The sequence below is a fragment of the Ursus maritimus genome (genome assembly GCF_017311325.1).
Source record: "Ursus maritimus isolate PB19 chromosome X unlocalized genomic scaffold, ASM1731132v1 scaffold_X1, whole genome shotgun sequence".
NCBI lineage: Eukaryota > Metazoa > Chordata > Mammalia > Carnivora > Ursidae > Ursus > Ursus maritimus.
The window spans coordinates 124,429,216-124,453,477 of NW_024423319.1; the positions used below are offsets into that span (position 1 = coordinate 124,429,216).

Here is a 24,262-nt window from a genome sequence, read left to right on the forward strand (position 1 = left end):
AGAAGGCAGAAGCGGCAGACGGAGACTGGCCACAGGTGGTCAGCCCCAGCTTTGTGCTCTCGATCAACACGCACGAACCAGCCTCCACATTAATGTCCCGCCAACGATGATTCTTCATTTGAGTTCTTTTTTTAAAAGATTTTTAAAATTTTTTATTTATTTGAAGAGATAGAGACAGCCAGCGAGAGAGGGAACACAAGCAGGGGGAGTGGGAGAGGAAGAAGCAGGCTCATAGCAGAGGAGCCTGATGTGGGGCTCGATCCCAGAACGCCGGGATCACGCCCTGAGCTGAAGGCAGACGCTTAAACTGCGCCACCCAGGCATCCCTTCATTTGAGTTCTGAAAGTCCCCCAATGTGCACCTTATGGACGCCAGGCTCACCCCCACTTGGCTGGAGTCAGATGGGAGGGGGTGTCCAGTGTCCTCACCTCTGGATGACCCACCACGCAGACCATCCACACCGTGGCTGCAGGACCTCGCTTTGTCCACGAAGTTCCTGACCAACCAGAATGCCTTCCAGCCCAGCTCCTCATCGTCAGTGTGTAGGCAAAAGTGAGCTTGCTTTTTTGTCATGGTTGGTTTTTTTTTTTTAAACGAGAGTCATCGTTTTAAGTAAAGATTGACTCTGTTTCCCGTTGTCATTTCCTTGTTTCTGTTCCACTCTTTAAAACCAGGGTAAGCTCTGTACATGAGCCATGACGGCACGGCCCTTCTGCTCACCCTGTCGTGTGTCTGTGCAACCATGTGGACGGCGTGTCTGCCCTGGGCGCCTGCAGCCCTCTTCCTGCTGGCCGACGTGATCGTTTCCGAGGACTCGACACCGGGTAAGCGATGTCAGTAGATGTGCCCACTTGTGTGGATAAAATGTTCTTTATTTCAACCTTCCTTCTTTCCTTCCTTCCTTCCTTCTTTCCTTCCTTCCTTCCTTCCTTCCTTCCTTCCTTCCTTCCTTCCTTCTTACGTTTCTGTGTTTCTCTGTTTCTCTTTTGCAACTGTAATATTTTTCATTTGCTCTTTTGTAACAGTAACAAAGAGTTAGCTCAGATTTCCAAGTCTCTGCAAACCTGAGCTCGCCTGTTCGCACAGGGCTTGTGATGGTTCGAGTTTGAATGCATTCGGTTCAAATGCATGAAAAATAAATGAGTGAACACAGGAGCCCAGCGTCTGCTGCGTTGAGATCCTGGGTGGTTTCACTCTCGTTTGTCCCATGCAAGAGCTCAAAGGTGTTTTGTTTAAGTGACTATGGATCTGTCCATGACGAGCTCGTGTCCCCTCCGGGAAAGGTGAGGGCGTCGGTCCCCTCCTTCCGCCCCAGCAGTAGGCTTCAGAGCCGTCATCTGTGGGGTCATCCTTGAAGCCCATGGTGGTGCCTCCTGGAAGTGATCCCAAGTTCCCACCTTGCTGTGTGTTCTCGGAGCCTGTTCCCGGGTTTTTTTCTTTCCAGAACATGACTGCCAGGCTGCATGGTCCTGGGATATACTTTGCTAACACGGGCCCCGCGAGAGAAGGCAGATGGGAACATGGGAGAGACTCAGCTGCAGCCGGGATGGTGGGGCAGGTCTCGCACCCCACGAGGAGGTCTGATTGGATTTCCCAGCGTGAGGGTGGCTTGGAGGGGAGCCGGGGATGGCGGCTCAGGGACTTCCCGTCAGTGAAGTGTCCCCTCGCGTCACTGCACGTTCACCCTTGTGTTTCTGAGCTGGCTTCTTGCCTACGGGGTTTGCAAGGCTCCGTAGACCCCCACCCCATTTGCTAGAGTCTCATGATGGCGCATCGGGGTTCCAGCAGACACCCCCAGGAGTCTGGGGGAGTGCATGTGGGGGTCTCCCCAGGCGGGGGCCACACTGGCTGTAACCTGATTGATTCCGAAACTCCGTGCCACACCCATCAGCCCCTTGTCACAGGCTGAGAGCACAGCGTCCACGTGCCAGCCATCCAGGTGGACCCATGATGGATTGCACCTGTGTTGTACCTCCCGGGGACCCTGGTGATTTCCTGACATCCCTGCCTCCCTCCCTGACACCCCAGACTTGGAGATATATGCAGAAAAGCACGGTGTAGACCAGTTCTGGGTTCTGACCTGTGAGCAGGTGCGTGGATGGACCATGCACACACAGAGGTGCCCAACACACTCGAAGCCTTTCTAGTACCTTGTTCGGTTTTATTTTATTTTTTCTATGTGTCTAAATTCAAGGAGCCAACGTAGAGCATTCTAGTAACTTCTTAGAAAACACCAGGCCTTGTTCAGTTTGTGAACCGTGTCTGTGGTTTGCTTGCTTTTTCTTTCAATGGTGGTGTCTGCTGTTAATTGGCCTATGCTCCCCCCACACTCAGCAGACACTGGGTTAGAGTGGGAGGCAAGGAGGGGAGTGCAAGGCGAAGGTTATCTGACCTTCCTGGTGCCCCTGAATGCATTCCTGTGGGGCACATCTCCAGGTCCGTGGTCTGGGGGGCTGGGCGGCTGCAGAAGGTTTCCCTGTGCACCTGCCTCCTTCCGCGACGGGAGGGACACAGACCCGGCATCAGGCTGCCTCTGCTCCAAGGAGGTGGGAGGACCCTGGCTTTCATCCCCGCCTGCCATGTTGCTGAGTCTGCACGAGCCTCAGAGGGAGTCCTGAGTCCAAGTCCTCCACAAACACAAAGAGGCCCAGACACATGCGGGACCGCTGTGAACACACGTCTACCTGCGTTTGCACACCAAGCATGGGGTATCTCAGGAGCATGGGTGCTTGCGACTGCCATCCCTATATCCTACATGTCATGCACCCTCCTGTTGTGGGTTCAGCCGGGACCCCTCCGATCTTCAACTCCGACCCCCTGGAACCTCCCCACGGGAACTTATTTGGAAATAGGGTCTTCGTGGATGTGCGCACAGCCAGTTGTCAGCAGCGTCCCCGTCATGGGGGGGAGAGATCTCTAAGCAGGGAGGTGTGTCTGTGTAATGCAGATGTGGGAACCCGGGTCCCAGCCGGAGTGGAGAACCAGAGGAAGAAGGGGAGCCCGAACGGGGTCGGGTGGCCGGGAAGGACGTGACCGACAGGCATGAGCTGGATTCCAGACGGGTCCAGGTGGGGATGGGCCAGGAGGGTGACACCCCACCGTGTCGCTGTCTTTGCATTTGAGTGGATCAGCATGTCAGCTGCATAGTAAAGAGAGAAGGAAAGAGGGAGAGAGAGAGACAGTCTCAAGGACACAATTAGTCATGCTCCTCTTTCCAGAATTATTGCACGGCTTCACCGGACGTCACTCTGCTACCCGGGGACCCTGTCGGCATGGGGCAGGGCTCGGCGATGGTGTAGTTTCGGCCAACTTCCTTCGAGCAGACAAGTCCCCTGGGAGGCGCGGGCATGGGGCTTCCCATCCCGTCAAGCACCTGCCTGTCTTTGGGGATCTTACTTCGCCCCTTCTCGAGCTCAGTGCCCTGGCATTTAGGACAGACAGGAATGATTCAGACCCTCTCACCTGACTCACGCCGCGGGTCCCTGTCGCCTTTATTCTTGTCTCCATGTTCTTGACCTCGAGGTGTGCAACCCCCAGAGAAATGGGAAGTGACCGAGGATTTTACACAACGCTGTCTAGCTTGGGCATTCCGTGGTTTCCCCCCGCCCCACGCAACCCGCTGCTTTGATCGGACCTTGCGTACCAACCCCAGAAATACCCAACACTATTTGGGTGCACAGTCCCCTGGTGACAGCCAAAGTCCCAGTAGCAAATTTGTGTGGGTCATAAATCATCTTTTCTGTCTGTCTCCGTGTGTAGTTAACGGAGATGTGGGTCTTGCGGCTGGGAAGGAAATTGTTGGTGCTTCAATCATGCAGCTGCAGGGGGAAGACCCCCTATGTGCCGATGCGCTGGGCTCCAGATTTTGTGCAGGTCTGGGAGGGTTACGGAATCAAAGGCAACTTTAGGAAACATCTGCTGGGTCCTTGACATTGGGGAGCTGCTGGTGACAACAGGTTCCCATTGCAAGACCTTTGTGGCGGGAGGGGGGGACCCTGCTTATCAGTGTTGGCGGAAAAGATCTCCGTCAAGGGAGAGAATCCACACCAGCCAGGGCAGGGCAAGAAAGTGAAACACGACATTTCGTTGTCGTTGTTTTTTGTGTCTTTTATTCATTAGTTTTTTTGTAAGCAGCTATATTGGGAAATAATTCATCCATTTAAGGCATTCAATGCTTTTTACTAGATTCGGAGAGCTATGCAACGAGTTTTAGAACATTTCCATCATCCCCACAGCAAACGCGATCCCCGCGAGTCCTGCCCTCCCCCCTCCCGATCCGTCCCCAGCCCCCGACAACCGCTAACCTGCTTTCTGTGTCTGTGAATTTCCCTCTTCTGCACGTTTCCTATCCATGGTGTCATCCCAGTACGTGGCCGTTTGTCTGCGGCGTCCGCCACTCGGCCGCGTGTTCTCATACTTGAGCCACGTTCTAGGACAAGTGGGTTCTTTATTTCTTCTCGTGGCTGAATGACACGCCGTCCTGTGGATGGACCACGGCGTGTCTGTCCAAAGACACAGCTTTTTAGAATCTGGAGCAGGGGCGCCAGGGTGGCTCACCCCGTTGAGCATCCCACTCTCGCTGATGGCTCAGGTCGTGATCTGAGGGTTCCAAGTCTACACCATGAGCAATGACTTTAAGAAATATGGTAAAATTACGTGGCCAGATACAATTTGTTTTTTCTCAAAATTAAGTTGCTTATTCTTTTTAAAAAGTGATGGTAGATACAATTTTTTGTAAAATTAAGTTGCTTATTGTTTTTAAAAAAATCATGATAAACTATAGAATGTTCCATCTTAATCTTTCTTAAGTGTGTAGGTCAGTGTGACATTAAGTACATTCACAGGGTTGGGCAACCATCCCTACCACCCGTTTCTAGAACCTTCTCATCTTCCCCAACTGAAACTCTGTCCCCATGAAACGCTGACTCCCATACCCTCCCCATCCCCTGGTCCCACCATGTAGTGCCTGTGGGGCTTTTCGCAAAAGTGGGGATTTTGAATACAAGTGAACTATTGATGAAGTCTGGTAATCAGTGTCCCGAGGATCTTTCTCTGCCTCCTTCTCTCTCCATACAGACCACTTCTATTACTAGGGCTGCCTGCGTTATGGGTTCTCTGGTACAATTTGCAGTTTTATGTCTTTGCCTCTCGACATGACCAAATAAATTCATCTTATCTCGTAAAATCAGCACGTGCTTTCTGAGCAACAACTGTGGGGAAGAGCAGTTCTCGTGTCCCTGCGTTCCTTTTGGTTAAAGAGTTGACATGCAAAGATGGGGCCCCTGAGATCCCAAGAATGAGATGGCTTTGCTTAGGAGAAACAGTGCCACCAAGATTACTAATAACAGATAGACCCGCAGCCTGGGAGCTAGGCCTGTTCCTGGAGAGATGCGGGTGCACCTGACCCTGTTGGGGAAATTTAACAAGAAACAAAATCGTTTGCTAACCCAGAAGTCTCATCCGAAGGTGGAAGAGCGAGAAAAACCACTGTATTATTAAATCAGCATTTAACCAGAATGCAATACTCATCGCGCATAATGCACCAAAGAGATCTGCAAAGACAAGAGATCTGCAAACACAGAAACCTTATTTTTAGAGCTCGTGGACACCACCCACCACAGGCATATTCTGGGGATTCACAATAACCAGTCCTCCAGTGGGAGACCCCTCAGCGCCGTTTGTCGCACGGAGTTCTCCCCAATTTCACCGGGTAATTGGAGTGACGGTCAGTGTCAGCTGATTGGTTTTATCCAATGGAAAAATCAACTCCTATCTTTACGACAAGACATTGTTTTATAACTTGGAGCCAGACTTACCCTCACACAGAGGTTGGGACCTGGAACATCACATTCCTTGGTATTTGCATTTCAGAGAGTTGGCTTCGGGGTCTGAGAAAGATATTCCTGGGTCCTAAATCTGGGGAAATAGATTATTAACTTTTAAAAGGATTGGGATGCATGTCAAAGAGATGGAGGAAGATCTTAGAAGTTTCCTCAAGTAAATTCTCCAAGAAAGGGAGGGGAAACATCTCTTCCTTTTTTATTTTATTTTATTTTATTTTATTTTATTTTATTTTATTTTATTTATGATTTTATTTATTTTCTTAATGATTTATTTATTTTAGAGAGAGAAAGCATGACCTGGAGGGGCAGAGGGGGAGGCAGAGAGAATCTCAAGCAGACTCTGTGCTCAATGTGGAGTTGACATGGGGCTCGATCTCATGACCCTGAGATCACGCCCTAGCCAAAATCAAGAGTCAGACGCTTAACCGACTGCTCCACACAGGCAACCCTTATTTTATTTTTTTAAAAGGTATTTTATTAATTTTTTAAAGTAATCTCAAGACCCAGTGTGCGGTCAGACTCACCACCCCAAGGTCAAGAGTCCCATACCATAGACTGAGCCAGGCAGGCACCCTTTTTATTTTTAACAGAAAGAAGTAAGTCTTTTATTTTTTAAAATATTTTTTACTGATTTATTTGAGAGAGAGAGGGAGTGAGAGAGTGAGAGCACGAGTGGGGGAAGAGGGGCAGAGGGAGAAGCAGGCTCCCTGATGAGTTGGGAGCCCAACTATGGGCTCCATCCTAGGACCTTGAGATCATGACCTCAGCGGAAGACAGACGCACAACCAACTGAGCCACCCAGATCCCCAGATGTTTTATTTTTAAATTTCGATTTGCCCTTACAAGGTACAGGGCAGGGCAGGGGTGAGGACCAAATGCGTAAGCAAAAGTTCCCTTTCTATTTTGCAAACCGCACCCAAGTCTTTACGAATGGCTTGCTAATCTTGGCCCTCCTTTCACGCCCGACTGAAGAATTCACTTCAAGAGAAATACTGTGCTACATGAAAACATTTTGTAGGATCAGCGGGACACCTTCCATGCTTTCCTTCGTCTCAGAGAAGTCTTGCCCACACCTCAGTGGCGAGAACCCCAAAACCGAGAACCCCCAGGTCCCTCACCTAGACTCGAGAGGAATGTCCGAATCCATTCTGAGCAGTTAGCAAAGACGCAACAGAAACATGGTGACTTCCTTTTCTCTCCCCTTTTCAAGTCTGACCAAGGTGCCTCTTGTCCCTGCAGCTGACTCAGCATGTGGGGGAGGAAGTGAAGCACAAGAACATTTCTCCTTTCCTGCTGGTGCCCTGGGGTGTCTGGCTTTATCCATTAGACATTTTCCACAGACAGAGGTCCAAAGATCTAACATAATGTTTGCTGAGGACTGAGCTGTACCCTTCCCTCCCTTTCAGAGCCTGGAAGGTACTCACCAAAGAGTTCCTCTTCTGAAGGTCAGGGATTCCCAGAAGCGAGGACGTCCTTCCCGACATCTCTTTTCTCTATTTCTGGAACCAGTGGGTCGAGGTTGAGATCATCTATTTGTGATCAGTTCCGTCAGGAACAATGGTCAGCACAGAACAGAAGTATTCCGTACACCTTGGGCATTAGAAAGTCTTCCTTAAAAGCTCAAAGAACATTTATATCCTTCAATCTACCTTTTTTTTTTCTTAAAGATTTTATTTATTTATTTGACAGAGATAGCCAGCAAGAGAGGGAACACAAGCAGGGGGAGCGGGAGAGGAAGAAGCAGGCTCATAGCAGAGGAGCCTGATGTGGGGCTCGATCCCATAACGCCGGGATCACGCCCTGAGCCGAAGGCAGGTGCTTAACCGCTGTGCCACCCAGGCGCCCCTTCCATCTACCTTTTATTTTCAGAAGTTGGGATAGAGCCTCAGTCCCATTATGTTTTTTTTTTTTAAGATTATATTTATTTATTTGAGAAAGAGAGAGAGAGAGAGGAGAGGAGCAGACGGATAGGAAGAAGCAGACTCCACGTTGAGCACAGAGGCTGACGTGGGACTCGATCTCATAACCCCAAGGTCACAACCTGAGCTGAAACCAAGAGCTCGATGCTCAACCGACTGAGCCACCCAGGCGCCCCACCAGAGTCCCATAATGGGATTATTCACAAAGAGTTCCACTTCTCTATTTGCTGCCAATTGAGCACACCTTTCCTGAATGTTTTTCTATGTGTTGAGCACAGGGCTGGGCATGATGGGTGACATGGGGGCATCAACCAGATTGGAAAAAGAAGAGACTAAACATAGCTGAGAACAGCACAGAGAGGACTCGTTGGGGTCTCAACGAATGGCAGTCAGATTGCCAAAATGCAGGAAACTGAGAGACAAAATATGCACATGGACAATGGCCAAAAAATCTAGGAAAACAGAACTCTGATTCACAACGTGTGGCAACCTGACCAGGAAACCTGCCCCTCCAGTTAATACCTGACAACTTCCCTAATTTTCATCCCACCTTTCAACTCTGAACCAACCACGAAAAACCAATTATGGTTTTTTCATCTAACCAATCCCGCCGGACACCCTGCTGCCAGTGAACCACCCACAGCTCCCCCTGTGCCAACAGCCCCCATCAGGACAAATCTGAGCCTCCTCCCACCCCCTCATTCCCCCATCCCACTATGGTGCTCTCTCACTCCTCTGTCTGCCTTTGAGTCTCAGCCAAATGCAAGCGATGGTCCTCAACTCCCGGGTACAGCAAGCTTTGGATAAATGTCTTCTGCTTGTGTTCATTTGGGTGGCCTTTGTTCATTTTCACAGTGTTGATAGTCATTGGCCAATTGCATGAAAATATTGGTTGGAGGTCTTGAGAAATATGTAAGGGCAATACAAGATTGGATTTGGATTGCTGAGAGGCCATGATGAGAGAGCGTGGTTAATTCCAGACCATGAAGTGGGATGTAACCCCATGAATGTTCAGCAGGCCAAACCATCCAGCCCAGAGACCCCACAGGAGAGCTGAGCAAACAGAGCTAAGGCCAGGACCTGTATTTACCTCCTGTTTAATGGGTTGGGGGGCTGAACCCAGCACTGAATGTGGAGTGTGAGTTCCTGACCTGGGGACTTCCAGACTCTCCTTCTCAGCATTTGTGGACATGTATCTGTTCACCTTCCTTTCACCCACAGCCTGCTGAGTGCTAGAAATATGTCCAGTGATCCATCCATCCATCCATCCATCCATCCATCCATCCATCAATCCATCATCTATCTATCCATCATCTATCTATCTACCTACCTAATCCATCTATGTCTATTATCTCTCTCTCTCTCTCTCTCTCTCTCTCTCTCTCTCTCTCATCTATCTATCTATCTATCTATCTATCTATCTATCTATCTATCATCTATCTATCTATCATCTATCAATCATCTATCTACCTATCCTGATACCTCCACTTCTAACCCAACACCACTGGGTTCATTCTAGCCTTCCATATTCCCAAAATTGTTACTCCCTTCTTGACAGTTGGAAACTTGCCTCTTGTTACCCACAGCATCACAGCATAGTTGCTCAATCCTACAATACACTCATCAACTACTTTCACAATGACTAACCGAGACATCTGTGAAAATCAAAAGTACCCAAGCCCCGGTCACTTGAAAAGCAAAGACCAGAGGACTCATTTGTCTGTGAGCTTTTTTCAACTTGTCATATGTGGTGTTCTGAGTGAGACAGTGAGCTTGGTGGATGGGGGACAGTATCTAATGCTCCCCCCATGTGTCCACAAAAGTTGATGTCATCAGACACACAGCCGATACTCAATAGCTGCTCGTCATACCAATTAATGGTCATTATCTCTTGCAAACATAAGAAGAAAAGCAGCTGTAATCTTGCTGCTGACTTATGCTTCTGTCCTGAGCAAACGTTATATATCCTCCAGGTCTTACTGACATAATCAACGCCTGGCTTGTTTTCTGAACATCTTGATTTCCTCTGTCCCTTTAAAGCATTCAATTATTCTTATGACAGAAGTGCTGATGTCCTTTGACAAATTTCCAACCGTTTTCAGCATTGCCTCAAAAGGTCCTCTATTTCTCTCTTTTTACCCAGAGGCAGCATTGCACCCTCAGATCATCAACTTTAATTTTGAAGTTGTGCAGGTTACGTGGAATGCAAGCAAATACCCTGGGACAAACTTGACTTTCCTCTACAAGTAAGTGCCCCGAAGACGGGAACACCATGCGCTGGGCTCTGAGACACTGGCAGTTGGGAGGGCCAGACAGTGAAGCTGTGAAGAATCAGAACATGCAAGTGTGACTGTGTGTATTCTGTTAGTCCTGGGCCCTCACCACAACCGCAACCACAGATCCCCAAACCTCCTAACCAAGTGATGACTGAGTCACACTCAAAACCACCTAGATTCTTACCAGGACATCCAGAAGGTATTTTTTCATCCAGAACCATTTGCAACGTCTCAACCGATACCTCGAACCAGAGCCCTGTTCCCTCGAAACATGTTATGCAGCCATGGCAAAGGTTAACCTTCTGAGACTTTTCACGCCACCTTACCAGCAGCCACCTTCCAAAAATGGGTCTCCCTATGATGGCCTTTTTTTTTGGTCTTACACACTCGAAGACATGAGTATAAATGTGGGAGGAAAGGATTCCCCATTAATTTAGTCTCAATTCTGTGAATGGGAGATGTGTGATGTGTGATTGAGTCTTTGCAGTTTGATAACATATGAGACAAATGGGAAAGTGTACCCAAGGGGGACATTTCCAGGTGAACTGGCTGGGAAAATAAGCCTAAAAAAAAGTGCTGCATTTTCTAGGCGGTCACACAGGTAAGTCACTTCAGCATCAAGTCACCGCTTGGATTTGAGGACTTAAGGACGGAGCCTAAATGGGTCTTAAATGGGCACCATGTTTTTTCTTAATATTGTAGGAAGCTTCAGGGAGATCTCCAATCTTGGTATATCCTTATCAAAGTGCCTCCTCAAATCCGGGGCCTGGTTATTCTGCAAGTCAAACTGTACTTGTATTCGTTTTCTGGGGTTCCTGCAACAAATACTGAGCAGCTTGGAACAACAGAAATACATCCTCCCCCAGCTCTGGACACCAGAAGTCTGAGATCCAGGCGGGGCAGGGCTGTTGAGATCCAGGCGGGGCAGGACCACTGAGATCCAGGCGGGGCAGAGCTGTGCTCCCTCCAGAGGCTCCAGGGGAGGGTCCTTCCTCCTTCTTCCAGCTTCTGGGCTCCCGGCGTCCCTGGACTGGTGGCCACATCCCTCCCATCTCTGCCTCCATCTTCACGTGGCTTCTTCTCTGTGTCTGTGTCTTGCATTGTGTGTCTTATACGGACAGTGTCATTGGATTTAGGACCCACTGTAACGCAAGATGCTGTTATCTCGGTATCTTTCTTTTAATCGTATCTGTCCAGACTGTATTTCCAAATAAGGTCCCATTCACACACTCCAGGGATTAATACATGAACATGCCTTTTGGAAAGCCACCATTCAACCCATTACAGGGGACATTCAAGGAGCTTAACCTTTAGAGAGAGGGGATACTTTTCTGTTTGGACAGTTCTTGCTGTACTTGTAAGAAAGGGTGCTTGAAGCGAGTGAAAGGGGTCCCCAGTCTGAGTCCATGGCAGACATGTGGAGCAAAGGAGTGGCTAGTAGATGTGTGAAGATGTTCTTTTCAAAGACTATGGCTGAGTGGTTCTCTTTTTGAACCACAGATTAAGCAGTGATGAGACCAGTAGCCAATGCTCCAACTATATTCTTCAGCAAAGTCACACTGCTGGATGCTTCCTGGAGGCAAAAAAGGATGAAATTCTGTGCTTTTCCATCACAAATGGAACACATCTCCTTCTCACCAAGTGCCAGTGGATCAGCGCGTACTGTAAGTACCAAAAATGAACTCATTGCCAAGTGCTCCTTTTCTACTCCAACTTAGAAGAGACTGGTCTTCTAGAAAATCCATCTTGAACACACTGGGCAAAGATGTGGCATGGCACTCTGCCCTCCAACAGAGAGAGAGAGAAAAGCACCCTCTTACACTCCAAACCACCCCATTGGTTTTTCTTAGGAGTGTTCAAGGTTGGCTGTCTATCCAGGGTTAAAAAAATACCGTTCAAATAAAATGAGCACAAACCAGATGGTTTGAAACAACATAAATTAATCATCTCCCAGCTCTGGAGACCAGAGTCTGAGATCCAGGCAGGGCGGGACCCCTGAGATCCAGGCAGGGCAGGGCTGCTCCCTCCAGAGGCTCCAGGGAGAGTCCTTCCTGCCTCTTCCAGCTTCTGGGGTTCCAGGCATCCCTGGTCTCGTGGCCGTGTCCCTCCTGTCTCTGCATCCATTTTCACGTGGCTTCTCCCCTGTGTCTGTGTCTCTCCTCTTCTGTCTAAGGACACTTGTTCTTGGATTTAGGGCCACCCTAATCCACAATGATCTCATCCTATCTTGATTATATCTACAAAGACCTTATTCCCTAATAAAGCCACATTCACGGGACGAGAGATGAGGACTTGAACATACTTGTTGGTGGACACCATTTAACTCACAAGTGTTCACTTTCTAGAAGGGAGTCCCATGTGACATTTCCCATGTTCTGTCTTCCTTTTAGTTTGCTGGGGCTACTGCAATGAATTACTACAAAATGCGTGGCTTAAAACAAGAGAAATTTGCCCTCCCACAGTTAAGAAGACCCCAGGCATCTGAAATCAAGGTGTGGGCAGGGCTGGTTCCTTCTGGAGGTCTGGGGGATGATCTGTTCCGTGCCTCTCTCTTGGCTTCTGGTGGCTGCTAGCAACTCTTGGTGTTCCTTAGCTTGGAGAAGCGTCAGCGCCGTCTATACTTCTATCTTCACATGTCCTTCTCCGTTCATGTGCCTGTGTTTCCTTTTATGAGGACACCAATGATATAAGATCAGAATCCACCCTACTCCAGTAAAACCCATCTTTTCTTAATAATTATACCTGTAATGATCCCAGATGCAGTAATACTCTGAGATATGGGGGCTAGGACTTCAACATATATCTTTCTTTAGGGGGACAGTACTCATCCCATAACAGATACATAGAAATTTTTCACACAACCTTGAAGAGTTCCTTTCACGACACACATGCAGGTCCTTGGAGCTCTGGTTAAAACCCTTGCTGTAGGTGTAATAAGGACCAATATCCCCCCACCCCCAATCTAATAAAGTATTGATGGAAGGATTCCTGCAGGCAGAAGAATATGAGTCTACGCAAGCTGACCACTATAATTTTAGACACGTGGAATCTTTACCTTTGTAGAGGTGGTGATCATTTTGTTGTCTCTCCGTCTTAGTGAAACCCAGCTCCCCGAAAGACTTGAACTTCCAGTGGCATCAGGAAGCCATCACGGTGACCTGCTCTGATCTGCCCTACAAGCGTCTCCTCTATGAAATCCAGTACAAGAGTATGTTTGACACTGAGTGGCAGGTGAGCGGGATGGCATCTTCTTCTCAGGGCAAGTGTAAGCAAGAATCCCCAGGTGGTAACTGAGAAAAACATGGAGAGACACAGAGACAGATGTTGACATTTATTTTAAGGAATTGCTTGTGGGATTATAGGGACAGGCAAGTCTCAGGAGGGCAGCAGGCTGGAAACCCAGACAGGTTTCCATTATGGTCTTGAGACTTCTCTGGGAAACTCCAGTCTGTCCTGTCAAGGCCTTTAATGGATGGAGTAAGGCTCACCCACATTATAGACTGAGCTAAAGTTGGCTGACTAAAACCATTAATCATTTCTATAAAATAACTTTACAGTAACACCTAGGCTGGCACATGATTAAAAAACTGGACACCAAATCTGGCCAAGTTGACAAATAAAATCCACCATCATCACACCCTGTACCATACACCCCTCTTTGTATGCCTTTTGAACACATGAGAACCCTTTCTGGTTCTGAGTATATGGGCAATCTATGGAATGAGTTAAAATTGTGTGAATATCAATGACCCAGGGGCTCACAGTTGTCTTCCAATAATCAAATGACCACCGTAGGAACAAGGGATTAACTTCCTTGCAAAAGCAGAACCAATGGGCAAAATCTGCAGAGAGCAGATGGCATCACCCAAATCATGTACAGTGAGGTGCCCATTCCTGGAGGTGCCCAAGGAAAGTCTGAAGTTGGCTTGAAGGGGCTCTCCTAAAGAGTAGAGTCTAGCACGGCAAAAGTGCTTAAGCTACCTGGACTATGAGCTCCCTGCCAATCCCAGGATTCAGTGTTCCCACAATTCTGCAAGTACACCTGTGTCCATCGAGCTCTGCACACTTGGATAATGAGGTCAATCAGAAGCACCATATCGCACGGCACCATCCAAAGAGTAGGGGAAGCTAAAGCCGGGTGCGTATAACTCAACATCTCGGCCCAGGACAGTCGATATCTGCCATGTGTACAGGTGTTAGGAGGGACTTCCTTTAACATTCATTCAAGATGTACTAATTAAGTGTCTACTATGTCCCAAGCATAGAGGACATAATAATGGCACGTAACTAGGGCAACCTGGGGATGGAAGTGATAACACATGAAAGGCATTGAGTACGTTCCCTCTTACTATGGGTACTCTTACTACTCTTACCACTAGGCTCCCACCTACTACTCACTCTTATTACTCTTATTATTATTATGTTCACTAGCGTCTGGACCAGGTACATCTGTGGAGATAGCAAGGAGATCTGTCATCAGATGGGAATCCCAAGATGTACATTGTGTAGGAGGAGGCAAACCATAAGTGTATGCGTTACCTATGTGACATGCCCCCAAATCTGGGAATAGCGCAATAAAATGCAGCAATAGGGATAAAAATGAGAATAGCATTGTAAGCCTCTTGTATGTAACCGAAGCGGGGATGGGGGACCTTTCAGAAAAGAGAAAAAGCTGACCTATTGCTGGGTCTAGTACAATGCATCACTGAAATGAAATTTGATGAAACTCATCAAAGTAATACAAATTAAAGCAATAGGTGGGTACCGGAGTTCACCTAAGGGGAGCATGCTAATAATAAAAGGTGTTATTGGTCAAGGAGGTTGAGCATTAACAAACTTTAAGAATTTATCAATTGTCCTAGTTCTGATCTATTCGGTCCCTTTTTAGAAATTGATCCTAAGGAAAGAATTCAAAATGTGTATGAGGTTTTATACACAGAGACATCTATTGAATCATCATCTAAAATAAACACAGAGCATTGGAGGCCTATATGCCATACAATAGGAAGATAATAAAATAAATGATGGTACATTTGTACGATAAAATATTTAGGAGTCACATGTTAGTGCTTTAGTGATAAAAGATATTTTTAGATATAAAAGATATTTAGTGATAAAAGCAATGTGTACAGTAAACCATTGCATTCTAGGAATACTCCTGGAAGGAAAGAAAGAATACCAAGTTGTTAACAGTGATGATATCATGGAGCTCAAATAAAGAAAGTTTTTATGTTTTTTTGTTGTGTGTTTGTATGTGTGTATGTTTTCTAAACTTTCCAAAGTAAGCTTGAATTACTTTTGTATTCATACAAAAAAAAAATTACTTTTTTTTTTTTTTTTTAAGGAGTAAGTTTTCACTAAGTAATTCTTAAAAGCATCTGTGGTAGTATCTGTTACAAAGGATTGTTTCTTCTCGGAGGGGCGTGTAGAGATTGTTGCTGCGTGTTTTTGCTGTTTTTTTGTGCTAGGCAGACAGAGGAAGTGCAACAAGAGTGTGAATGCTGAAAAGTAGGAATCTTATGTGACTCCCTAGTACAAAGATAAAGAGTTTAGGTCACGTCACTGATCACTGTGTTTGCTTTTTTCTTCAGTCCAAGGAGGGAGAAACCTGCAATATTACGACAGATGGCTTGGATGCTGAGAAATGTTATTTCTTTCGGGCCAGAGTGAAGACAATGGAGTCCAGCTACGGCCCTGACACATACCCAAGTGACTGGTCAGAGGTGACACACCAGCAGAGGGGACAGCTGAGAGGTAATGCTTGCCACACAGCAGCACCACGCCTGCACATGGGCCAGCACCCTGCCTTTTGGGGGAGAGAGGATTAGGGGCACCTAAAAATGAATGACCTCACCTCCTCCTTCAGAGATCAATTTGAAAGCAATTGTTTCTCTCTCCAGGCTGCCTACCTTGTTGGGCTAATTTTCATTTTCATTTTTATTAACAGCAGCAATGATAATAAGGACTATTTATGAATGTTGTTACAGTGATACAGGCATAGATTATAGATATACAAATAGATGATAGATGACATAGATACACAGATAATGATAGATAGGTAAATAAATGATAGTTGATAGATAAACAGATAAATATAAATGGATGGATGAGTGGATGGATGGATAGATACATAGATAAATATGATGGATGGGTGGGTGAGTGGATAGATGGCTAGGTGATAGATAGATAGATAGATAGATAGATAGATAGATAGATATGATGGACGGATAGATAGACAGACTGATAGATATAGATGGACAGATAGAATAATGGATGGTTGAATGGATGGATGAATAGATAGATATGGATGGATGGACAGATAGTTGGATAGATAGATGATGGATGGATGGATGGATGGATGGATGGATGGTTGCATAGATGGATAGATAGATAGATAGATAGATAGACACACAGACAGACAGATGATAGCCAAAAACAAGCCTCAGTGTCCTCAAACACCCTTGGCAACACAAGTACCTGAGAGCAGTGTGTTGAGTCTACCTACCCACCTCCTGCAGTGATGTGTGCCTGTCCAGAGACACCATCTCTCTTTCCAGGTTACTTCCCACCAAAATCAAAATTTGCTCCGACATTACCATTGATAAAGGAAGACAAATGGGGAGCTGGAGACTGATTGACTGTCATCTTGAAAACTGACAGGACTCATTCTTTTTTGCTTTAGATTCGTGCCAGGAGAAAAAGCTTTTCCCGAAGTTCATTTTAATTTCTGGCACGGTTGCCTTGCTGACCGTGTTCCTTCTTCTTCTGTCTTTATGGAAAGTATGGAGGTAAGGATGACTCTCGCCAGTCTTGTCATTCACACGGGAGAGAGAGCTTTGCTTTCCATATGTCCACAAAGTAAAGAGAAAGAGAATCACCTGATAGGTCTATAGAGGGGAGCATCACGTCCCCCACAATACACACTTTGCCAACAGTGTCTTACAAGAAAATTGAGGGAAATAATGCCAAAAATGCAAGGATACCTGGGGCTTTCATTGAGAAATACTCTCATAGAGACAGTAGCATTTATGAGGGTGAACTCCTACCAGGGGGTTAGCTTGCTTCAAACACAGACCCCGCTGAGCTGTGTCCGTGTACCGTGTTAGAGTGACAGGTGCTTAAAACACCTTTCAAATATTATTGAGGCTTATCAAACTGATTCGTTGGGTGAAGTGAGTTGTACGTAGAAGCTTGTCTGTTTTTTAAATCCCGTGACAGATATATCAACACAGTATTGTCTGAGACCACAGACAGCATCTCCAAAATATTCTATTAAATAGTTTTCTTTGCTAACCTTCCTTACAACAACGTAACCACCGCGATTTCCATATTTACGTGAACCGACTTGCGTTGTGCCCAGGCGTCTGGCTGTCAATGACATGTGAGAGTACCGATGCCCAGGGTAGTGGGTACCATCTTTGCTTCTTAGCATGAGGTTTCCGTAGCGACAGCAGGAACGATGGAGCTCCATCCTGGAGCACTGAGGCTGGGTTTGCGCTAGGGTGAGCTGGACAACTCCAAAGGGTCCCCTTGGAGTGCGATACAGCATAGAGGTGCCTCACTTAATTCTCGCACGTTGCCCATGACCTTTCCAGTTTCACCTCCTCTCTTTCACCAGCTCGAATAGATGCCAGCCAAACGCTGCTCTGCTAGGGAGGAGATGAGGCAATCAGATAAGAGAGTCTACCGGTCACAGGCGTGGTGTTTTACAGAGCTGAAACCACCCCCAAGGGAAACTGAGGGGCACGATTCTTGGAAAACACTAACACTTGCCCTTGTCTTCAAGGGAAGCCCTATGAGCAATGAGGGTTGGAAAGTCAGCTATATTGGAATTGGTGTCCTAGGGCGGCCGTAACAAAGGAGCAAAGATGGGGAGGCTCAAACCACAGGCATTTATCCTCTCCCAGTAATGGAGCCTGGGAGGCTGAGATCCAGGCGTGGGCAGGGTTGATTTCCCCGGAGGCCTCTGTCCTTGGTGTGTAGACGCTGTCTTCTGCCTGTGTCCCCTCTGTCTGTGAGCACATGCATCCCTGTAATCGCTCTCTCTTTTTATAAAGACAACAGTCCTATCGGATTAGGAGTTTAGTAGATTAGAACCTCTTAAGTTCAGGGGCGCCTGGGTGGCTCAGTCGTTAGACGTCTGCCTTCGGCTCAGGGCCTGATCCTGGAGTTCTGGGATCGGGCCCCATGTCGGGCTCCTACGCTGGTAGCCTGCTTCTCCCACTCCCCCTGCTTGTGTTCTCACTCTCGCTGGCTGTCTCTCTCTCTCTGTCAAATAAATAAATAAAAATCTTAAAAAAAAAAAAAAGAACCTCTTAAGTTCAGTACCCGGGGGTCTATGAATTAAAGTGACTGAAGACAGACTAACAGGAGAAAAGGCACATGTTTCTTTATTGATGTTATAATTTTATGTGCAGGGAGGAGTCACAGACAGGAAGGGAAAACCCAAAGAGGTAGTTAGTCTCGGAGCTTATATACCACTTTAACAAAGGGTAATGACCATGGAGAAGTGGGTAGGCAGAGGAAAAGGGGTTCTGAAGCTCCAGGGGGGTAAATTCTGAGAAGGTGACTAGGAAATGTATAGACAAAACTAACAGTAGAGAAAGGTTGTCTGTGTGGAAAGATCTCAGTGATAAAATTTGTTCTCCTCTTCCTGGTAATCGAGCGGGGAGGGGGGCGCCTTTACAAATGGAAATTTCCATTGCAAAATGGGAAACAGATGCCTTGTTTTTAGGCAGGTGGGGAAGAACAGAGAGCTCCTTCTTCGTGTCCTCTATCTTAATAGCCATCAGCCTCAAATAATCAATGGTCCAAGGGGCATATTTTGGGGCAGCGTATTCTAATCATCATCAGACCGCTCCCTGAAGACTCACGTAACCTTCCTTATTACCACTGGAAAAACCCATTCTCCAAACACAAGTCTCAGGGAGGGTTAGGACTTCAACCTAGGAATTTTGTGGGGCCACTGCATTAAAGAAAGAGAAGTAACAGTCCGTATGTGACACGCATCCGTATTGTGCATAAAGGTTTTCTGTCCCTGTAACCCCATACTTTCTCAGTGGGAGGTGTCAGGTGGCTGCTGGGAACACGGTGCCTGGGCAGTTGGGGGGGGGGCTCATGCCTTGACATTGAAGGCACAGTTCTGTCCAGGTGCTACATCCCCGAGGGGGGACTGTGTCCCCATCCTCAGCCCCTTGAAAGTCCACAGCCCTGCTCGGCGTTGCCAGCCCACCTGACCAGACTCTCCATGTCCATTTCAGAGTTAAGAAGCTCCTCATGCCCACCGTGCCCGATCCCAAATTCACCTTCCCTGGGCTCTTTGAATCCCACCAGGGTAACTTCCAGGTAAATGCCGTCCTCCCGTGTACGTTCAACAGTATTTCTTTGTCACTCTAATATCTCCCCGCGCACCGTGTTTCAAACCGACATTTATTCCGGCTTCCTCCTTACGTGCCCGTGAGCCTCTTCTGAACCGAGAACCACAGCTTTCTTTGTTTTCTCCTGGGGGGAGAGACAAGGTGCAGAGATGGTTGCAAAGCGCGGCTTCTCTTTAAGTCGGCCCCAGAGAGCTGTGCCCTCATGGGATTTTCCAGCCCAATCGCCTTTTCATCTCACCAGGAAGTTGTGTTCTTAATGTGTTCCCCCTGCACAGCTGAAAACAGACCCGAAACTTCCGCTTTTAAACGGCTGATACTCCTTATTTCATTCACTTGATAAATGCTTTCGGAGGGCTGACTGTGAGTTGCTGGGAATTAGGGAGAGGGGACTAGCCCCCACTCCCAGGAGCTCAGCAGATGGTGGCGTGGATTTTACGGGACAATGCATCAGAAGTTTCCTGGTGCTGCCACTAATCAGAGCCTTGAAACAACAGAAATTAATCACCTCCCACCTCTAGAGACCAGTCTCAGATCCAGGCGGGGCAGGGCTGCTGAGATCCAGACGGGCAGGGTCTCTGAGATCCAGGCGGGGCAGGACCCCTGAGATCCAGGCGGGGCAGAGCCGTACTCCCTCCAGAGGCTCCAGGGGATAGTCCTTCCTCCTCTTCCAGCTTCTGGGGCTCCAGGCATCCCTGGGCTGGTGGCCACGTCCCTCCCATCTCTGCCTCCGTCCTCACGTGGCTTCTCCTCTGTGTCTGTGTGTCTCCTCTTCTGTCTCTTACAAGGACCCCTGTCATTAGATTTAGGGCCACCCTGATCCAGGGTGAGCTCATCTCGGATCCTTCATTAGTCACATCTGCAAAGTTCCTATTTCCAAATAAGTATACATTTGTAGGTTCTGGGGGTTAGGATGGACATATCTTTATTTTGGGAAGGGTGTGTACCATTCCACCTTCCACAGGAGCAAGTTTAATTTCAAAACTACTTAGACGTAGGGGAGAAAAGAAAAAAAAAAAAAAAAAAACAGGGGAAAAATTTTTCCCCTACTCTCTTAGTTTCCATGTTCAGGGCCTGCAAATCGAAACGATGAAAAAGACAGATTAACAGAAGAAAAAGCGTATTTCATACGCACACGAGGGTGGAGGAGGGTTTGCAAAAAAAAGTGAAAATCCCAAAGAGGTGGTTAGACCCAGGGGCACTTGTGCCATTTTAACAAAGCGTGACAAAGCCTGGAGAAGTGACAGGGCAGAGGAAAAGGGAGGGTTGGGCCTCCGGGTGGCAGGTGCGATGTGGGAAGGTGGCTACAATGATCCGTAAAGCTTGTGGAGTGAGGTTTGTTACGCAGACCGAAGCCCTCTGGGGCGGCCAGGGCTGTCTCTGCAGTTGTAAGGACACCTTCACAAACGGAAATCTTTAGTGAAGGGAAACTTATGCCCAGGGTTTTGTGCAGAAAGGGGGGAGGCAGAGAGCTCCTCCCACGGTTCTTCTTTTTTAATCGCCTTCCGCTCAAAATAATCTTTGGCCAAAGTGCCTTATGGTGCTGTGTGTGGCGGGGAGGGTCCTGATCCTTTTCTAGGAGAGGGGAGAGAATAAGAACAGAGTTTTCAGGACAGAAAAAATGAAGAAGGAGACGGGGAGGCTGGGCAGGAGAGAGCAGACCCCGAGCAGGAGCAAGGACACTCCCCCTGTTGGCACAGAGTCCCGTGGAGTCCCCTGTCCCAGGTGCATCTCCCGCCGGCATCGCGAACATCCCGGGGTGGGGAGGGGGCTTGTTAGAATTGCAGCTTCCGGAGCCCACTTGGACCCACTGAGTAATAAACCTGCCCACAAGACTCCAGGCGACTTGCAAACACAACCGAGCTTGAGAAGCTCCACCGCAGAAGGCGTATTCCTTGCGCTAACACGTGCAGATGGCCATGGAGGTTTTGCAAAAAGGCTTCGAGGCCGATAATAAAAGGCAGGTCTAAAAAGCACCATGGGGTTCGTGCAAAGATGCCAGACACGACCACAAGCGTTTTCTCTTCCCCTGGGATTGGCGTGCCCGCCAGAGGGAGGCCGCCTGGGTCCCAGGGATGCTTGGCCAGGGGGCACCCGCCACGAGGCATTTCCTTGGGTTTACGATGCAATGTCTCATCCCCACAGGAGTGGATCAAAGACACGCAGAACGTGGCCCACGTGAATAAGCTGGAGGCTGCGGAGCAGGAGTGCATCCCGGAAGACGCCCTAGTTGTCCACCTGGTCAAGAACGAAGCCGAGACGGCCATCGTGACGACCAGCCCTTTGTGCCCACAGACAGAGGAGGAAGAGGCCTCCGGGGACCCCAGTCAGCTCCCTTTCCGGCCCATGCACGGCGGCGAGATGGTCTCTCTTGGGGGTTTTACGTTTGTGATGAGTGACAACTCATACATAACGTTATGAGGGGGCGCAAACTCAAAGCCAACATTGGGGTCTATGTGGACGTTATGGGATGGAGGGGGGAGCATCTCGGGGATCCAACACCATGGTAAAGAGAACACCAAGGATGCCGGTGTCTGGGGGGGGGTCACTGAAGACCCCACATGCCGAACCAATGCACACCCTCGGTTAGCTGTCGTGCCACGGACGTTGGTATTCAAGGGCTTGAAGGCAGATTCACTGTAGATGGGATACAGTGTATTGGAGTGTTTCTTGCTTTCAGCTCCCATCTCCTCGTTGCTGCTGTTTTCCCATAAATCATAAGGAACGATGACCGGGGTGCCCTGAAACCATCTTCCTCCGTGCATGTCACCCGCATCCTGCCCTGACATCATTTGCATTCGCGAGCGGTTTCTCTGCTCTTTCGTTAGGAGGCACACTACCCAGCAAACAGAGCTCGCTGCTCCCGGGTGGGAAAGGAATCCTTTCCTTTACAGATGCCAACCAGCCACCCAGCTCTTGCTCTGCGACAGAAAAACACCCACTTTTCAACCACCGGGGGCGCTGTCTTCACGAGACTCCGTGCTTCTTGGCGTCCACACTGGTGGCATTTACCCCAGAGACAGCGAATGTTAGAATGTCGTGCGCGGTCACCCAAAGCATTTTTCCCTTGAGTGCATGTCACGTTTTATTTTGTGGATGGGAATAAAGAGACAAAAAGAAGAATGGGTGTAAGACTTTTACTAAGACATAAGTGGGTTGTTGGTGTTCGTGTAGACAGAGGAGAACACTACCAGCTTTATCCCCTTGGGCTTCAAGTACGGGATGTTCCTAGATTCTCGAGATCATGGTTCTCCGGGCTGGCACTGGTGTACCTTCCCTGTCTCTGCAGCCGGCTGCAATGAATAAATTTGGAGCCCGTGTGTGTGTGTGTGTGTGTGTGTGTGTGTGTGTGTGTGTGTGTTGGGGAAATAGAACTTCAAAACACTTCTCCCCTTCCCAGAAAGCCCTCCACGGAGGTGGGTTTGCAGTTTGGAGCCAGGTGCCAGCCAGTCAGGCCTTCCCCTCCTGCATTAGGGCGGCCATAAGAAATACCCCACACGGGAGAGACTTAAACAATAGGTATTCATCTCTCGGTCTGGGGACTCAAAGCCCGAGATCCAGGTGGGGCAGAGAAGGTGATTGTCAGAGATCCAGGTGGGGCCGAGGCCAGTTCCTCTTAACGCATCTTTCCTTGGGTGTACACCCTGTCTTCTCCCTGTGTCCTCATGTGCTTGTCTCTCTCTGTGTGTCTGTGTCCTTGTGCTCTGTTCTTAAAAGGACCCAAGTCCTATGGGATCACAGCCCACCCTACTGACCTCATTTCACCTTACTTACCTCTTTGAAGACCCAGTCTCCAAATAAAGCCTCATTCTAAGGTCCTGGGTTAAAGCCTCAACATACGGATTTTAGGAGGATGCAATTGAACCCATAACAGCTCCCATTTAATCAGAACAAGAGGTGAAGTTGAGGAACGCAAACCGTGCACCACGAGGGGGACCCACGGGTGAGGTGCCAGGGAGCCTGTGCACCCACATGCACCCTCTGTTTCCCGTTCCAATAATTACCACCATTTGGCACCGGAGAGATGCCCCCAAGATCTGGCGCAGCCAAAGCAAGAAACCCAAGAGGTGTGTCTCTGTCACCAGCAGGACGGTCTTGGACAAGGAGGTGCGTTACTTGCTTATTCATTAAAAGCATTCTGCTCATCCTCCGGGGGAGAGCTTCCCCGGGACGCCACGTGTAGCACCTATTCACATGGATTTAGTACCTGCTCAGGTGCGAAGGGAGTACGCGGAAACACAGACCAGAGGAGGGGAACCGGGCATTTTCCAGTGATGCTGAGAACTGGTTTTATCACACAGGAAAGCAGGTTGTACGCCTGCCTGGAAACCCCCCCTGTGTTTCACAGGCTGGCAATGCCCTAGCACACATGGGCCTGGAATTCGGGGGCTCTCAGCCATCTACATTCAAGTGTCAGTCTGGCGTGCAGTGGTCCCGGGACCGCGGGCGGGTAGAGCTGGGTGCAAACACCACTTCCAAGCAGGTGTGACTCCAGCCCTCACAGTACTTACTCTATTAGGGAAAATGAGCTTTATGCAAGTAATTCTGCACCGTGCAATGCTGGGCAGAGGGTGTGGGGGGTGGCGTCTGCCATGGAGGACAAGCCTGGCTTCTGGGTTGGGAGGGGCCCCCCCCCTTCAAAGGAACACGAGTGTAGAAGAGAATACGGGCTTTCTGCACATGAGTGCTGGGTCTGCACGCACACGTACACGCACAGGCTCACAAAGATGTGTGGTCAAGCACTCATGGCTTGGTCGATATCGAGAGCCTCCAGGCGCCAGACAAAGACTCCAGCTCAGCCCTGCTCCCCACCAGCCCCTCCATGTTATAGCAAAGCCCTGCTCCAGTTC

At 48.4% G+C, this 24,262-nt stretch overlaps 1 protein-coding gene across 1 annotated transcript; it reads left to right on the forward strand.

Moving 5' to 3' along the window:
* Positions 1 to 256: 256 nt before the first annotated feature.
* CRLF2 (cytokine receptor like factor 2) lies at positions 257 to 22,529 on the forward strand. Its single transcript, XM_008694299.2, has 8 exons — positions 257 to 824; positions 9,906 to 10,008; positions 11,539 to 11,702; positions 13,136 to 13,269; positions 15,630 to 15,792; positions 16,721 to 16,826; positions 19,299 to 19,383; positions 21,558 to 22,529. The coding sequence occupies exons 1-8, from the start codon at positions 689 to 691 to the stop codon at positions 21,831 to 21,833; spliced, it is 1,167 nt and encodes a 388-aa protein (XP_008692521.1). The 5' UTR covers positions 257 to 688; the 3' UTR covers positions 21,834 to 22,529.
* Positions 22,530 to 24,262: the final 1,733 nt, after the last annotated feature.

Excerpts from the sequence above, each read along its gene's own strand:
- CRLF2 (XM_008694299.2), top strand. The coding sequence starts at position 689 with ATGAGCCATGACGGCACGGCCCTTCTGCTCACCCTGTCGTGTGTCTGT. Across the intron at positions 11,703-13,135 it reads CCAGTGGATCAGCGCGTACT|TGAAACCCAGCTCCCCGAAA; the intron begins GTAAGTACCAAA and ends TCTCCGTCTTAG. Across the intron at positions 13,270-15,629 it reads TGTTTGACACTGAGTGGCAG|TCCAAGGAGGGAGAAACCTG; the intron begins GTGAGCGGGATG and ends TTTTTTCTTCAG.